Source organism: Myodes glareolus, chromosome 6 (genome assembly GCF_982192425.1).
Source record: "Myodes glareolus chromosome 6, mMyoGla1.1, whole genome shotgun sequence".
NCBI lineage: Eukaryota > Metazoa > Chordata > Mammalia > Rodentia > Cricetidae > Myodes > Myodes glareolus.
Genome location: NC_142031.1, coordinates 9,342,843 through 9,361,494, shown reverse-complemented (window position 1 = coordinate 9,361,494; position 18,652 = coordinate 9,342,843). Strand labels below are relative to the sequence as shown.

At 46.4% G+C, this 18,652-nt stretch overlaps 1 protein-coding gene across 6 annotated transcripts in view; it reads right to left on the bottom strand.

Annotated features, from left to right (window-relative positions):
* Vps13d (vacuolar protein sorting 13 homolog D) overlaps positions 1 to 18,652 on the bottom strand; it is a 222,268-nt gene that overhangs the window by 56,436 nt on the left and 147,180 nt on the right. For all 6 annotated transcript variants that reach the window (XR_015002163.2, XM_085690301.2, XM_048461274.3 and 3 more), the window contains 2 exons: positions 16,054 to 16,188; positions 14,865 to 15,032 (listed from right to left, as the gene is read on the bottom strand). Coding sequence is in view for 5 of the 6 variants with exons in the window: in XM_085690301.2 (XP_085546427.2) it covers positions 14,865 to 15,032; positions 16,054 to 16,188 (303 nt within the window). In the remaining variant the exon portion in view is untranslated. The remainder of the gene's footprint in view (positions 1 to 14,864; positions 15,033 to 16,053; positions 16,189 to 18,652) is intronic.

Sequence of the window (18,652 nt, the reverse complement as noted above, 5' to 3'; positions counted from 1 at the left end):
GAGCTTGCATTTTGGAAAAGCCATGTACAGAGACACTGCTCACTTCAGGCAGTGTCTGGGGAAGTGACCGGTGACCAGGCATGAATGTCCACTGGAAACTGCCCTTAGCCTCTGGAAAAGTGAGCAGCTTACTCCTTCCTTTAGAAAGGGGAGGGGAGGGCAGTTGAGTGAAGACCTAAGGTATTGGATTAAGTCTCATCTACTTCCCTGAGTAGCTTGAGGCCAGACTCAGGTGAAAACACAAAAGATAGTTCTTGGTAAGATGGACCCAAATGTCCCCAACCTACAGGTGAGGAGCTTAGGTATTCCCTAAGAACACTGAGGAAGCCCTGGTTTGCCCAGGACCTAGAGTTACAAGAGTGTTTGCTTCCTCGACACCCATCTTTTCACTGTAACCTTTCATTATGGGAAGGGTGAACTGGTTCATTTTTAAAGGTGCAAGCTTGTAATCCCTGTATTTAAAAGGCTGAGGCAGGAGGATCATGAGTTTGAAGCCAATTTGGATTAAGGAACAAGACTCTACCTAAAAACAATAATAATAATGAGCTCAAAAATCAAAGGATACTGATTCGAACAGATGTGGTGGCATGGCCTGCGATCCCAGCTACTTGGGAGATTGAGGCAGAATTATCACTTTACGAGGATGAGTTTCAGGCTAGCCTGACCAACAGTCCAAGGCCTCCTTTCAGAATATGGTTCTCATCCCAATCACGAGGGTGCCATCTTTATGACCTTATCATTCTCAAAGGCTCCCACTGCTAATAAAGTCACCTTGCAGGTGAGGAGCCATACGTAAGATGGAGATGGGGATGCAGGTTAGGCATATTTCTCTAAGTCTTCTAGTGGCGACTCATTCTACCCATGGTCAGGACTTAAGTTTAAGATTTGGGTGGTGAGAGCGGGCACACAGTCATGCTAAGAAAGTCAGGGCCAGGGAGTCAATCCTGACAGTCTGGGAGGTTTGCACTAGGGACTCTTCCTTGACCATATATGGCAAGGAGCCCAAATTGGAGCCTGAGTCAAAGGCCCCAGCCTGCCTCCCAGCTCAGTTGCTGGGCAAATGACTCCAGTGTTAAGACTCTAAGCACTGGAGATTATGGGCTCCAAGAAGTCACCAGGAAGCTATCTGGTCTTAAGTCTAAATAGCTGCAGGAAAATAGAGGTCATGTGTGCCTCAAGAGAAATGGCCTGCTTTAATCCATGAAAAAGAAAACTCCCAGCCAAGCTCTGAACACTGTGAGCTGCGCTGAGAAGAAATGTGAAAGGAAGGATTCCCAGGGAAGACTCTGCAGATCAAAGCAGATAAGACCAGGGGCTGTGGACGGAAGCCATGACACATACTCTTCTCTCTCAATTTCAGGCCACCTCTAGATTACTTACATGCTTAAAAAGATCACCAAGCAGCATAATGGCTAGTCATGTGGAGTCAGAGAATTTCCCAAATGTAGTTTGGTGGTCAACAGAATGCAGTGCACCTGCTGAGCTCCACACTGTGCAGAACAGTTCAGCTGAAGACAGACCCGCCACCTCTTTCCCTCCTGTGGTCCAGCTGCTTCACTTCCAGTCCAAAAGCGTTTTAACAAGGCCCTCAGTTCGCTGACTCTAGCTTCAGAAAGCCAGTTTTCTGCTGTGGCTAGTGAAAGGCTGCCGTGCCCTGGAAGAGCCACTCTGGCCATAGAGAGCAGTCTGGTGCACCTGCAAGCCACTACAGCAAGTAAGTGGACAGTTCCCTTTGCTGTGAGCTCCAGGTGGGGTGGGCATCAAGGTGGTTCACTTGGTCCTGCCTGTGAAATGTGTGACCTTTTTTCCTAATCATACACAATACAATTGCAAAACAATAACTCTTCTATGTAGATCACAGGTATCATGGCACAGTACTAGGCTCCAAAGGTAGAACACTTAAGTCTCTTCTCTTTTATTTTCATTCCCAATGGAGCAAACAGTGGATCAGTCTCCTAACTAGCCTAGCTAGCCAAGTGGTCCATCTCCAGGCTCTGGTACAGCGAACGCCCTCCTCCCCCCATGCACTCATAAGCCTTGTGCTTCACACACATAGTCCCTCCTGTGAACCTCCTGTCTACAGTCTATACTGTGTGGCACCCATCTCCATGGATTTCTTCTTCTGTGCCAGCCCTCCCTGCCTTCCTGAACACCTGGATGCTTCCTGAACACATGGTTCCCACCCTCTTCTTTGCTATGTCATAGTGCCCCTGAAGAGCAAAGTCTTGGCTTTCTCCCCCAGTGTGTCCTTGGTATCTGGCACAGAGCCTGGTACTTCTAGCTAGCTGTCTACTCACAGTTGTGAGCTAGAGGAAAGGCCTAAAATACAGCAAAGCTGCTTATGTGCTAACGCTTTGCACAGCTCTGTATTCAGTTAGGTCTGTGTAGAGCTAGAACAAGGCTCAGGTGCCCTGACTAAGCGTCTGAGGTTCTGGGCTGCATGCTTCATCCTGGATAGGGCAGCAGCATCCACAAAAGCACTCCCATGCAAGAGGAAACTACAGGAAATGTGCTGAGTACTCTGCACCTCCTTGAGCCCAGCACCAACTGTGGTTGAACCCACAAACAAGATACTTAGTGGGGAGCCCAGCAGGGAAGCCTGTGACAGTGCATTATCTATAAGAGGGCCAAAAGTATGGGTGGGAGTCAGGCAGCCTTGCTTCCTGATCTCATTCTTTTCTCAATCTTGAGCAAGTTAACTAATATCTGAGTGACTCTTTTGTAAAAGGAGCAGCTGGGAGGAAGATGCTGAGGATCAGGCAGATTAGACGGGCTGGTGAGGTGGCTCAGAGGGTAAGAAGCAAACCTCGGAACTCATGGCATTAGAGGAGAACCCAAGGCCCTGCACTCACGGATGCTCATGCTCACCCACAATAATAAATATTTTTTAAAAACCAGATTAGTTTGTGCAAGAGGCATCATTGTAGCACACAGTAGACATTAAATGCCAGCTACTACCTTAAAATAAAACAAAACAGCACTGTTTAGGCTTGAACCCAGGGCTTCACACATGCCAGGCCAGCACTGAACATGAAGCTACATCCCCAGCTCAGCCTGTACTATTTGACAGATGCCCATTCAATTACTCGGTTAAACACAAAGCTACCTACGAGGGTACAGTTGGTGCTGGTAGCTACCCCCACATCTCCTGTATTGCTCCTGTTGCTACACTGAAGAATAAAGGGAAATGCAGTTCACAGATGACAGCATTCCATGCGGTCTGGCTCCTTTCTGCACTGTGACCACACAGTCCACAAACAGCACGCAGGTGGACAAGCTGCCTGTTCATTTTGGCAACAAATTATGAGAGACAAAAGCCAAGGAAATACAAAATTAACATTGTTGTCCTCCTTATCAGAGCATACAGAGCCAGACGCGGCCATAGTCCTGGATAAAGAAGACCGGCTTCTGGCTTTTGCCTGGAATCTCCAGGACTGTTATCAGTAGTGCAGAACTAAGTTCTTTGCACAAAGTTATGAGAAATGGATCATGCACAGTAAGGAAGGCTTCTGTGAGAACAAAACTGCTTTTAAAAAGTATATCATCACAGGGAAGATTAGGAAAACCCAGGTCTATAAATACGGCTGTTTACTGGAAATGAAGGGAAGATGTAGGCTAAGTAAATACAGAGATGAGCAGGAAAATCAAACGTTTGCAGGTGACCCGTGTTTTCTGAAGCGGCTGTGTGGAGCACATGGGGTTGCAGTAGAACTGTGTGGTACTCTCCAGAATGTTCTCTGGCATTCAACCCCAGTGCCACGCTGCTGCATCTCTGCCACTAGCATGTGAGAGCACGTGTGGACTTAGTTACTCAGAGTCCCCGTGACGCCTTCTCTGGAGGGCAGATGATTTTTCCAAGCAAAGGGGAGAAATCTGGATCATACCCCACTACACATTTGTTGCTGGATATGCAAAAGTCATAAACGGAGGATACTGTACTGTGAGAGTCAATGTACTGTGGTGAGCTCCTGGTAGTACAGGAATTCCATGAAAAGGGCAGCTAGAACCAATAAATACAGTTCCAGGCAGAAGGAACAACAGTTTTAGATTAGACATGTCCAAACCCACAGACTCTGCTTTCTTGTTTGGAGAAATTAAGAATGTGCTGGAAATTTGGGGAATGTACTCTGAATCTTTCTTCCTCCTTCTATACCCCCCTCCTACCCTCCTTTCTTCTCTCTCCCACCTCCCCCCTACCTCCACCCTACCGCCTTTATTAGCTCCCATGCTACCCTAGCAGCCTGGCCAGGCTAACACTCCCTGACACTGGCCTACTGGCCTGCAGTGGGTCCCAGAGGCAGGCCTGACTAGAGATCCCTTGAGCCCCTGTGGCTCTTATCTGCACAGTGCCTGAGGAGTTTGGTATCTTCTCTCCACGCCCTCCTGGGAAGCAGGCCCAGCAGGTGCCCATTGGCAATAGTTTTGTGTTACAGGCCTGAATGAACGATCCCCGCAGGAGCTGCCGACCTGTTTGCACAGACACAGAGGCAGTCAAAAGTCCACCGCGTGAACTTGGGATGACCCCAGCTGCAGAGTCACTGGCGGGTTCATCTGGAGGGCAGGCACGCTTTATTAAACAACTAATACTCTTCACAGATAACTTTGAGAAAAAGCAAAAGTGTTAACTCTTTGCAATCTTGCTCTGACAAAACACCTCAGCTGTGAAGAGACTCCGATGGAGGGGGCATGCAGGTCTGAACCAAAACACCAAGACAGACAGGGCACAAGCGGGAACAGTGCTCAACTGTCCCAGGGAGAGGGCAGGACTCAGCAGCCTTTGGTCTGCTGGTTTGGCAAAGAGTTCTGGATTAAGGTAAAAATGACAAAATGTTAAGGTTTCATGTACTGACTCCAGTGAGGACTCTGGCTGGGAATGGCCTGACAGTGACAGCCCTTGGTCAGGCAGAAACCATGAAGTCTGGGACAGACGTATGCAGCTCACCCTGCTTTGCTTTGCTTTGCCCTGACTCCTGGCACCCGCAGAGACCTAGGAGTGCCATCCAGAGCTTCCTGTGCCAAAAGGAGAGTGCGGCAAGATGAGTAAACACCCAGCACCAGCACTTGGCTTCCAGCAGCACACGGAGTTCCTTTCAGAAGGGGAGAGAGGCTCAGCAGAGGCCTGTGGTTCATAGAGCCATATTCTCACCAAGCACACAGTCTCTGGGTCTGCTGCACAACCCAGGCCACTCCCAGATTCTCTTTATGTATACTTTAGAATGAACTGGTAACAACAACTGCTAATACCAAGACACAGATCAACCATTTTGAGAACTCTTTGGATGCATATGACCAGCACTTACATTAATTTGGGCACAGAAGATTATATGCCTATTAAAGTTCCCTTCTGCCTCAACTCACCAGCCGTCTTCTAAACCTGGGTATGGAAGGACTTCCTACTTGGCTTTATTTATAAGGGAGGTGCAGTTTTGCCTGGGTTTACTGGCTGGATGAGATCCTGTTGAAAGACTAGCTAGACGAGGTGCTTCAAAGGAGTCCTGCCTCTCTCCCCACGCAGGTGAACAAATGGGTCAGGGCAACAACCCGAGGACATTATCCACTCTGTACCCAGCACAGCCCTAAAAACATAGGAGGAAACTATTTAGATCCTTGTCTTAGTCTGTTGTGGAAGACAGTCATGGAAACACATAAAATCCATAGAGAGAACAAGGTGCTGGAGAAATGGAGAGGTGGGTAAGGATTGCTGCGCAAACATAAGGTCTTGAGTTCAAAGTCAGGCATAGCATGTAAGTGGGGATGGATCCTGGGGTTCACTGGCCTGCCAGTCTAGCTCAAGCAGGTGAGCTCTAGGTTCAATAAAAGAGTCTCAAAACAGAAAAAAAAAAATAAGGTAGAGAACAATAAAGACACCTGATGTCAACCTCTGACCTCTGCATATGCATGCACAGGCACCATACATGCACATATGCATAGGCGTTTACCACACACACATATACAAAGATTAAATTTTTTAAAAAGGAGGTCCCAAACAAATATCTATAACCCCAGGGCTCTGACCCACTACTTTTCTCTCCTTCCCTTCTACAGGATAAAAAGCAGGCAGCCACGAGCTGCCCTCCCAAGGGCAAGGTCTGCATCTGAAAGCTGGCCCTGGAACTGATGAGCTGTTACCCCTCCCGGGATCCTGGTCTCTCCACAATGGTCTGCGAGGGCTCAGTGCCAGTCGTGATGTTCCTTGCCATGTCTGCTGTCCTCAGTGTGTCTCCATGTACATCTAAGAAAGCCTGACTCTCCACATCCACATCCAGCAGGCGCAAGCAAGCACCTGGCCTGAGAGTCCTTAGGAAACAAAATGCACTTACAGAAGTCAGAGGCTCCAGCCTGCTACCGTGTGTGGTGTTTTCACAACAGGGTTGGTTCGTGACACTAGGTTGACAGGACTAAGGCAGCAAATTCGTCCTGCACTTCCCAAGAACTTTTATCGTTTATTCGGTCAGACACCTGGCAATTCATCTTGACTGCTGATTAATTTAACTTGATTGGTCTCTCCTGACAGTTACTCTGTAGCAGTCTAAAATTTTCACCTGCTCAGGCCATGGGCACTAGAATTCACTAGAAATAGGCTGCTAGAATCTGGAGGAAACTGCCTCTGTTTCCCCGTGGCTGCGTGACTGCAGCCCTGTGACAACCTGGAATTTGAGAGGCCACCCTTCACAGCAGAATGGCAGTGAAGAGAGAGGCCTCTTGGGAAGCTGTGGGTGCTCCTAGGGGCTATCTTCTGAGTTCCCTGGGGTAGCTCAGTCCTGAGGTCAGAGAGGGGTTGGCAACCTGGCTCAACACTGAGTGCCCCATTTCCCGCTGGTGACTGACTGTCCCACCACTCAGAGGAAAGTGATGACAGCCTGGCCTGCTGGCCCCATAGGGATGTCGCAAGCCTAGTGAGCCAACAGACATGAAAGTGTTCCCGCTCCTGAGGAGGAAACAGCAGCGCCTGCTATGGGAACAGCCCGAGGCTGCAGGAGCCCAGGGTCCTGTCCTTTTCTGCAAGCTCCATTTGACCCTCCAGAAGCTAATTACCTGTACTGTGACTCAACGTTTTCATCTGTCAAATGGGAATAATCCTTGCCGTTTAATGTCTAAGTGTGTAAAGATCGGAAGGCAACAGGAGCATGCTACAAAGGTTAAATGTCTATAAAACTCCATGGAGCCACTGCACCTTCTTTGGTGACTGCCCTAACCTTGTGCATTTCCCAGTTACCAATAAAGAGGAAATCACTTTATTGGCTACAATACCCAGTTTTGACCATCACAAAGGAAACAGAATTGAAGCAACAGTTTGGCTCTGACAGCACATTCTGCTCAACAATGTCTTCAGCAAAGACACTAGGAGTCTAACACCTCCAAAACTAAGGTTTTATTACATAACTATAACTGACTTAAGCATTTCCCTGCTAAGAAGTAAACAGCTCTTTCCCACCAACACTTTTATTCACTTGACAAAAAGGAGCTGGGTTTGTTTCCCCTTTTGCCAACAGACCACCAAGGCTTCCTGCCATGTTGGGTGGAGCAAGGGCCTGCCAGAACTTTGCTGTGGACTGTGCAATGTAAGACTGAGGGCTAACAAGGCAGGTGAGACAGTATATCCTCCAAGTCAATGTCCCTGATAAGAGTCTTGCTCTGTATCCAAGACTGGCCTTGAACTTCTGGTCATGCAGCCAGCCCATGGATGCTCTTTTTCTATTTTGGTTAGCTGCAAGCTTCAGATATGTTTGGGACATACTTGTAAATCAACCGTTCTACAGTTTCAGTTTATTTTACATTAAAAACTAAACAACAGATAATAAAAAGCAGGCCAGTGTTTTATTTCATAACTTTGCTGAATATACACAATGCAAAAAAAAAAATGCCAAGCCAAATAAGAGACACCCCATACAGAGCAACCTGGCTCACTTCCATTTTTCCTACAGCAAATATTTATGGCTGGTCACAAGGAATATTGGCCAAAAATGTCAGATAAGATCTTTGCCCTCAGACAAGTCTTCTCAAGGATGCAAGCAATAAGCAGACATCCACATTCTATAATTCCATAGGCTCTGAACCTCACTCATCCTTGAGGAGAACAGGGAGCTCTTGCCCTATGGCCCCCACAGCACTTTCCCATGTGAGTGCTTTCATTCTGCACAGATCCCACTGCAACCCCCACTCTTCTGTAAAGAGCCTTACTCCACATATGCACTCTCCCCGCACACACATCATCATCATCACCATCATCCTTCAGTAGCTTCCACAGTATCTGCAACTAACGCAATGGCAAGTGTCTGCATATACTGAGAGCTTATAATGCAAGGAAGCACGCTTGCTGCTATAACACAAGTACAAAGCACCAGGGGAACTTATGCTGGGGAAAGAGCACTTTCTGGGTGGTATTTGGGCTCAACCTTATAAATACACAGCCTCCAGCTTGAGGTGCAAGAAAAGTATCACAAACACAGGTAAAATGCTGAGAAGAGCGGGGAGAAGGACATGCAGGGGAGACTGGGACAGTCAGCTTTGTTGTCATCTAGTCTTTACCTGAGTCTCCAGGAGCCTCCTAATGTTTGGCTTACAGCCACTTTACTCATGAGTAATTAGACATTTCCTTCTTGGAAATGCTAAGAAGGTCTTCCCTGCTGGAGCTGAACAGAAAAAGAAGGACACGCACTTTTCCCACATGCCTGCTGAGTGAGTGTGGTGCCCCTCGGCTCTCCTGTGGCCATATTGGGGTGCCCTTGGTTCCCAGTGAGCTAGGCCTGAGCACGTTATCATCCGGCTACAAGGCAAGGCAAAGAAAAGGCCCGTCTGTTAGCCTTCTAGAAGTACCTTTCCTTCCATGGTCTTTCTTCCCCAAGGCCATAGAGATTATTTTAAGTAATGCCTTGATAGAAGTTTCAATTAGTCCAGCCCCTCCATTCACAAAGATTCTGCTCCAACCTGTTTTTATGTCCACTTGGCTTTTTGTGATTTCTCATATAGCTCACACAAATAACACCATGGTTCACGTGTGATTCCTAAGTCTCTAAGAGGAAAAAGAGACTTTCTGGTCTCTGAAAGTCACTCTGCAAGAGTGGACGACCTGCTGCAAGGCTCACAGAGGACACTGATGGGAGAAACTCCAATACCAGATCATGCTTGTTTCTGTAGTACAAGGGAAGACTCAAGACACAGTCACCAGCAAACACCAGCAAAGTACTAAGAGCTAGAGGGCCTGGGGGAAATCCAGAGTACACCAGCTTCTGTCAGGCCACCTTGGGGGAGTTACTTCTAGGTCCCTGTTTCTTCATCTGTAAAGTAGTGGGGGCAACACCTCCCTACCCGCAGATGTCATCAATGATAAGTGATTAAGACAAACACAGACTAGTGTCAATGAGCAAGATTTCTTACTTTCCTTCAAGAAGCAAACTACAGAACAGGCTAACAGAACTAAGCATAGACTTCTGAAAATGACACACTGTCCCCAGTGTTCCCCACTTGACTTTTTAACTCAATTGCTAAGCATCTGAAAGCCATATGCTTACAGAACTCAGGGACAAGATGTCTCTATGGAGTTTCAAAGTCTATGGGAGAGACTGAGGGGAGGAAAGAAAGAAGGGAAGAGAGTCACTGCAAAAAACAAATCAACATTCTGCTGTTAACTGATAGTAGATAATACAATGCTTTCTAGTTTTAGGCATTCTGAGCTCAAGTTAAATATTATTTTCTTGGATTATTTCTAATTTTGTGTGTATGTATATACATGCACATGAGTGCAGGAGTCCACAGAGGCCACAAAAAGGTGTCAGATCCCCTGATGTTGGAATTATAGATGATTGTGAGATACCAAGTAGGTGTTGGGAACTGAACTCAAGTCCTCTGCAAAAGCAGTAAGTGCTCCTAACCGCCAAGTCGCCTCTCCAAGCCCTTAAACGTTACTATTTTAAAATGACATCCTAGTTGCCTAGAAATGCTGAAATAGTCAAGCAGTACAGAGGTTACAATTCAGCTCCTAGGATGGGAGCACCAGGAGGGGTTTGAAGACCACAGCCAGGTTACATACTGTGACTCTAACAATGATAATGACCAAATGGCAGTTCTTATAACAGGTGGAAACCTTTAGCCATGACAATCATAAAGGAGAAAGAACTTAAGGAAAACAAAATCTTCCAGACACAGTGATCCTTATCTTCCACTGTCAAAAATTAGTTGATTTGTCCTTCAGAAATTCACAAAAATTAGCTGGGTATGGTGGCCACACCTGTAATTCCAGCACTCAGGAGCCAGAGGCTGGCGGATCTCTGTGAGTCTGAAGTCAGTCTGGTCTACAAAGCAAATTCCAGAACAGCTAGGGCTGCTATACAGAGAAACTTTGTCTCAAAAAACCAAAATAAAAAATTAATAATAATAATAATAATAATAATGAAATTTGTAAAACTTGAGTGTAGTTCATTTCAACTTATTTGGCACAATACTCGGGGCATATCAGACATTGGTGTGAAGGAAAGGAAGGGCTGTACTAAGCCTGGTTAAGCTACATTTCTTGCAGTAACCATCTTTGTACTTAGAAAAACTGCTTCTTAGGCTGGGGATGGGGCACACCTTTAATCCCAGCAGAGGCAGGCGGATCTCTGTGAGTTCATGGCTAGCTTGGTCTACAACACTCAGTTCCAGAGAAACCCTGTCTCATGGAAACAAACAAACAAACAAACAAACACCAAAAAAAAACCCTGCTTCTTTGGAGTAGACAGGCTTTTTCCTTTTGCTCTTTTCAGCTTTACGCCCTCCCACCACACAGCTGCACCCCTAGGAAGTAAGGTGAAGTCCTCTGAAATGTGTGCTGCTCCCTGCTAAGACAACTTCAGGAGCCCACTCTTGACGGGATGACACTGGGAAGTGTAGGGGGTTGTCATCTGCTTTCTGCTGGCTGGGGAGCTGCCTCCTTGGCTGAAGGAGAGGAATGCCAAAGCTGTGCTTGGGAACCTCGGTCACTTGGGATTCTCATGCCACCACTCCACTGCCCGGTGCCAAACAGGCTGCTGACCACCCAGATGTTTAAGATTTGCCTGAGCTAGGATGGGTCAGTCAGCATCAGAAAACTGCCTCTGACTACACAGAATTTAAACTTTTAGCCTTCAAGGTTATTAGAGGAAAATTAAACAAAACCTGTGATGCCAGTAAACACGTGACAGCTTCAGGCTGTATTCAGTACACCCCATCCAAGGCAGAAAAGGAATCCTTCAGGTGACTTGGGATCAAAGGGTTTCTGAAAACAGAAAATCCTACATTCTCTAAGGGGTAAATCACTGTCTGAAGCAAATTTCACTCAACTTAAAACCATGCCAACTTAAACACAGTAAAACCCAATGCTTACGAGAAGCCATCCACCTATTTCTCGCTTATAGGTACATGGAAAAGCTATTATGGGGATAATCAGCTCGACAATAAAATGGAACAATCACATAATGACAAAAACAGACACAGTCATAAATTGTCCTTCCCCTTCAGAATCCACACAGAACATTCTTTTGTGCAAAGATCTAACTTTCTCCTTGAATAAACAGTGCGTTAGTCTCGTCTGAGCCCTATAAATATACTGCCTGCAAAACAAACACAAACAAATGTGAGTTCCTAAACAAAAGGCAGCTGGGCTGCCCTGCCTGCTGCAAGGCCACAGCAGAAGATGTGGGCGATGAGGCGGGCAATAAGGAGGGCACTGGGGCACGGCCTGTCAGAGAAGAAGCTCTGGAGTAGGAAAGTCCACTGAACACTGAGCTGTCCCAGACCTGGTTTCCTGGGACAAAGGGTCAGTGGAAGGGAAATGGCTCAACTGCACATTGCTGCCCCAAATAGGAGAAGTGGGAGAAAACCTCACCTGAGGTCCTAGCTGGACTCTGCAGAAGTCACTCAAGGTCAGCCTCTACCTGCCCACATTGATCTCCAAGTGTTGCTAAAACTCCTGACAATTCACGTTCGCAAGCAGGACCTTGGTGTGGTTTGGTTTCTGAGACAGCATCTCACTCAGCAGCCTCTGCTGGCCTCAAACTCAAGATCCTCCTGCCTCAGTCTCCTGAGTGCTAGACTTCCATTGAACTCAGGAATTAATAACAACAACAACGGGGGTGACAGAGTTGGGAGGAAGACAAGGCGAGGCCACTAGGCAGAGTGGGAAGAGGAAGAGGTGGATGGATACACCAAGGTCAAAATACATTATGGGAACACAATGAGTTCCCACAAAGGAGTAAAAAAAGAGTAAAAAAGAGTGATCCAGGAAAAGAAAGCTTCTGCAGCTGTCTGCTAACTGCGGTCAGCCCTTACCTGAGCTTCAGTCCCTTCTTGGAAACACTAACAATGCTTAACCTGACTGGGTTAAATAGGCAGCCAATGTCACCAGACCAGAGGCACATTTGCAAGCACCTAACTCTGACTGCATGTAGAGAGGGTGACCACAGGCCACCATCCCCAGGCCTGCTGGTTGAGAGGACAAAAGGAGATAGGACAGCAGCAGACTTACCAGCTAACAAAGCAATGTCTGCATCCAGTACAAGCTTCCAGTAGGAAGCTAGCAGTTGTGAATAGTTTGCATTCTCTAAAGTGCCTGAGAAAGGACCTTAGACACACAGGGGGAGACAGCTACTGCTGGGTGGGGGAGTGTTAGAATGAGCTGGACAACCCTGCTAGATCTAGCACAACCCTGTCATTTTTAGTCACTTGACCTTGAAAATGTGTCCAAGTCCTTTAAGCCTGGCTTCCTGATTTGCAGGGTAGAGATTAACGCCAGCAGGGCAGTGTGTGACAAGGGCCTTCTGTCACAGGCCTGACAGACAAAAGGCATTCAGTAAGTGTTTGCAAAGGAAAGTGTGTGCCACATGGCGCTGTTGCGCTCTGTCCCTGTAGCAGCACCTTTCCGTTACTGTTGCTGGCATCAAGAATGCCACAGAACTACCAGCACTTTGTCCAAATCACAACCAACAAACTGATTTCAACACCAGAGCAAAGCGGGGTGGCTGGCACTGGCTCTGTGAGGGGCGAGGTCACCTTCTGCCCTCCTCCTCATTGGAACTCAGCACTCTAAATACTACCCATGGGTCCAAGCTTGATTCTTGTGTTCTCGCATTTCCTTAAACCCCCTCATGCATGCAGAGAAGCAGACAAAATAGCTCAGCAAGGCAACCCTGAAGGTCTGCTTTCAACTTCCCAGAACCACAGGAGGATGGAAAGCTTTAGCCCAGCCACATATACAGTCACACCAAAGATGGTCTGGCCTGGTGTCAGCAGACAGACCTGCCCATGTGAAGAGGGAGCTTTCTTGTCTTGCAGCAAGATGGACTCAAGTGTTTAGTAACAAATTCAGGGTTCATTAAAATAAATTAGAGAACAATTTCCCTCAGTAACCTGTGACTTCAATACTGTTCAATTTACTGAAGACAAGATGAACTCATGAAATATGCTGACACAGTTAACAAGGTTTGCAGTCAAGCGACTCTGGCCCTGGAAAGCCCCTTACGCAAAAGCGGTGACACTATAAAGTAAGATAATCAATCAAATTGAATCAAAAGCTTTAAGGGAGTGTTTACAATAGAATATTGCAGGGTATCTGCTGACATGGAGTCCAGGTGCTAAATGAAGAACTTGGAAGTCAAGCAGAAATGTACTGTAACGTACGTGGATGGGGCAGCATAAGGAAGACTCCCGAAGAGATGGGCATGCCACCTTTCAGACCCTGCCCTGACTTTACCTACTTCCAAGTTGTATTCTAAGAAATTCTCTTTCTTCTGCTTCTGAAAGCAAGATTTCTCTGTGCTGAATCACAAGACAAACCTTTCTGCTATGACCCAGGACCACCACAGCCTCAGAGACACTGATCCGAGGAAGACTGTCCTCCCTGGTGACACTCTTGAAAAAGACACCCATTCCAGCACAGAAAAGCTGTCAGCTGCACCTCTCTACCTGCATGACAGCATGAGGTGAGGTAGAGCGGAGGGGTGGGGTGCCCTGCCAGAGCCACTTTTCTTCCCAGCAGCCCTGGGCCTCGCAGGAGTCAGGCCCATAGGAAGAAGCAGCAAACACCCACAAGTGCTTCTGTGGGTTTCCTTCATGAATGACAGGACAGTGTCCACATGGGTAACATTTCTTATGAGGCCCCTGACATTTCCATGGAGAGAAATAGGAAGGAGGCAGGCTCTCTGGGAACAAGATGGGCTCTCAGACAACTTGCATACGCCATGGAACAGCTGCTGCACTCGGCCACCTCCACACATAGAGCCCCCGCTGGATACCAATAGTGGACCATCATAATGCCCACCAAGCAAGATGCCAGGGAACCACGAGGTCACTTGGCCGCAAGACACAAAACAGCCCCATTGTCCTCCCACAGCTGGGTTCACATGGCTTGCAGGGCCACTTATTATTGGACCCCATTTAGCTCAGACTCTCCATGGAATTGTGGGGATTTGTTGGTAAATCTCAGGCAGAAGGCATAGCTAAGTTCATACTGTTTGGTTTGGGGAGTTTTATTTTGTACTAAGGATGATACCTGAGACCTTGGGCATGCTAGGTTAAGTGTCCTACCACTGAGCCACATCCTCAACCCCTCAATTTCATGTTTACAAAAAGCTAGTTCATTCTGTAGGTGTGGGGAAGGATATACAAAGCCCAGGGGTCGGGTGACTACTGTACTGACCAGGTAAGCTACAGAGCCAGGATAGGGGAAAGATACATGCTTTGAAGCATGCTCCCTGGCCCTGCTGGCAGACCTCTACAGCATAGGAAGGCAAATCACTGCAGCAAGGAGAGGGTGTGAGTGCTGCTTCTCTGGGCCAGCTAACCACCAATGAAACTCAGTGACACAGAGGCCTCTTGAGGCTAATCCCATGATTTCATCAGCATTCCCTTACCTTGGCAGCAGAATTCGACACTCCATGGGTAACATTTCTTATGAGGCCCCCAACATTTCCATACTTTATCAGTCCAGTGACCCCTTCAGAAACATCATTCAAAAGGCCCATGGGATTGCCGAGGAAGTCTACTGATCCTAGAATCCGCGCTGCCTGACTGAGCAGTTCCTGTGGGAGGGAACGGGGGAGGAAAGGCACATCAGCACCAGTGTCCCCAAGAAGAGGTTAGGGATCTATCTCATCCTCCAGCACTGTCGATGATGACTTTTTCAATCTTCGTCACCCCGCAATGACCTCCTGTGTTCTCATGGATGACCCTAAACCTCACCCAACACACACACTGGGGGACTGTTTTCAATACAGTTACAAATGTGCTTTGAGGCCACTTAGGAGAATAAAAGCAGCTGTGAGACTGGAAAGAGTCTTTGGGGATTTTTATGAACAAGCATCAGACTTTCCCACCAGGCCGGCTAGGAGCCTCCTCAGGCAGGAGCAAGGAGGGTGATTCTGGAGAATGTGCTCAGCTGGGGCAGGCGAGGAGAGAAGGTGCCCGACTTGACAAACAAACCCCCACCAGGCCTTTTGTGTGTCTGATGCCTGATTCCAGGAGTACCTGCTTGTGCACTTCCCTGCGGGGGGTGGGGGTTGTATCTCCAGTTAGAGAAGGAAATGAGTAAGCTCTGACTGTGGAAACTAACGGATTCTACATGATATGATGATCCACTCAAGGCTCTATATTTGGAATTGTGCAGTCTAGATTAAAAAATACAAAATGGAAACTGTCCAGCTTGATTAAAAAAAAAAAACAAACAAGTCAAGTTCAACTCAAGGTCAAGATCTCAGGGGCGCTAAGAACAGTGGTGTGGTTGTTGAAAGCAACCATGCCTGGTACATAAAGAGTTCACAGTACTCTGCACTGTTCCTAAAGCACCAACTAAACAGCTAGGAGCTGTGACTAACCCAGGAGAGGAAGCCCTGGGACTGGCCCTGAGGAACAAGACAAACAGTGCATAAGTTAGTCTTGGGATTCTCAGAATATCTATGGAGGTGGGGAGGGGAGGGAGGCATGACCTGACTCACACAGCACAGCAGAGCTGTGACATCTTAGATTCCCAACACCCAGAACCAAGGTGCTGTCTGGCCCTGGCTGCCCCTGCCTTACTCCACCCTTCCCTGTCTGCATGCACACCTCTTGGAAGTGCTTAAGGATGTCATTGATGATGAACTCCTTGGTCTCATAGGGATGCACCCGAGTGAATGGGTCCAGATTGATCACGGCATCTTCAAAGCGAATAAGTGGGAATCCCAGGGTGCTTTTCAGGGCCTAGTTAGGGAAGAAAAAAGGTACAGACTTCAGACACAAGGTGATTTTCTGGGGTGCTATAATTCTAGAACCCATGACAAACGAAGAGTCATGGATTAATGTTTAAACATAAGGATTTCCCCTATAATTACAAGGTAAAATGTCACAGAAAAAAAGACGTACAAATCTATTACCCAAAGTCACAAACATCTCAGCATTTCAGCAGCAAACATAGTCAGCCTCACGGCAGAAGCCCTTCTGGTCTGCTGGACCCTTGTCCGCCAAGATGTCCTTTTTGACTAATGCACACTGCACAGGGGCAGAGCAGCTGCACACACATTTACTTTGTTTTCTTTTTTCTTATTGTTTCTGCCTCTTATCTCCACTTGCATGTTTCTGTGTAGTGTGCATGCATGTGAGTGTGTGCATGGTTACTGCACATGTGTGAGCATGTATGAGCTGATATCTGAATCTTTCTCAACTCTCTTCCATCTTATTCTTTTGAGGGTCTCTCCATCAAACCCAGAACTCCAGACAGTCCACCTTACTGCTCTATTTTCCAAGACCATAATTGTGGACACGACAGTAAGCCTACTGAGCATTTTATGTGGGGTTCTAAGGGGCACAACTCCAGCCCTCTTGCTTACAGCACTTACAACCACTAAGTCATCTCTCCAGTTCCCAGGTAGGAAAGTGGATTGTCATTTCTGCCTTAAAAGCAGACCTGCCCCCAGCACAGATACTCTTTCCTCCCTCCACAGACTGTGTTTTTCTGATTTGCATTTTGCATAAATGGATTTGTTAGCATGTACTTTTGCTGTGTTTTCACTAGGCTGTGACATATACTTACATCTTATTAATTTTCATTTTTATATAATTTTATATCACACAAGTAAAATCCCATTTAACCATTAGTATTGGTGGGAAGCTGGGTGGGTGTTGTTTTGTTTTGAGACAAGAGGGTTCTCTATGTAATCCTGTGTGGCCTGCAACTTTTATGTAGACCAAGCTGGTTTCAGACTCACAGAGATCCTCTTGTCTTTGGCTACAAAGTGCTAAGAACAAAGGTGTGCACTGCCACAGCCAGCCATTGAAAATCCTTAACTGTTAGGAGTGAAGTAGTTATGGCATTCACAGTTCACAGACATGCATTTTGGGTGAATCTGTAGGCTATCTATCTATCTATCTATCTATCTATCTATCTATCTATCTATCTATCATTCTATCTATCTATCTATCTATCTATCTATCATTCTATCTATCTATCTATCTATCTATCTATCTATCATTCTATCTATCTATCTATCTATCTATCTATCTATCATTCTATCTATCTATCTATCTATCTATCTATCTATCTATCTATCTATCTATCTATCATTCTATCTATCTATCTATCTATCTATCATTCTATCTATCTATCTATCTATCTATCTATCTATCTATCTATCTATCTATCTATCATTCTATCTATCTATCTATCTATCTATCTATCTATCTATCTATCTATCTATCTATCATTCTATCTATCTATCTATCTATCTATCTATCTATCTATCTATCTATCTATCTATCTATCTATCTATCTATCTATCTATCTATGGTGTGTGTCTAGCTGCTGGCCCATAAACGGTGAGCATGTTGAACCTCGGTATACATGTCTGCTTCATTTGTCACACTCACATGGCGACACTGAAAGCTTGGTTCTTATGTGGCCTGAGATCCACGCACACCTTTCCAGACAGTATCTTCCCAAGCAGTACTGAGCACACAAGAATGACAATCACATGACTGCTCCCGCTCCCTTTTGTTCTGTCCCCCACAATGCTGCCATTTTTAACTGCTGTGATCCTGTAATGAACTGTGAGTGCTTTAGATTTCCTTTTTCCTGGAGGACTTTCTTGGGTACTGGCCTACAAAGCAAGTTCTAAGACAGCCAGTGCTGTTACACAGAGAAACCCTGTCTCAAAAAACAAAACAAAAAAGAAGATATGGGCCCCCTAGAACGTTTCTGCTGACAGCTAGTCCTACCCATGTGAGAGAGAACAGGAAGCTCGTTGTGAAATTTCATCTAGAAATATCAGAGAAGCTACATCCCATGATGTTTTATCCACATCTAAACAAGATCTAAACAATAATAATAATACCAATTGGCATGCTACCATGGAAGGGGGAATCCCATGGAGCCGCAGTCTAGGAAAGAACTAAGGATGCTAAGAGCAGAAGACATGATCTTCCACAGGGAAGACACCCCACACACACCCGCAGCCTCCAATCGGTAATCCAATACCAACAGTCACCCCTGAAATCAAGTACATACAATTAACTTTATATGGACTTTATATATTTACATATTAGGAACATGCACACAACAACAAAGAAGTAGGGGCCATGAATTTGAGAGATAGTGGGTGGGGTGCACAGGAAGAGTCGGAGCAAGGCAAGGGGGACATGATGTAAGTATACTTTGATTTCAAAAGCCTTT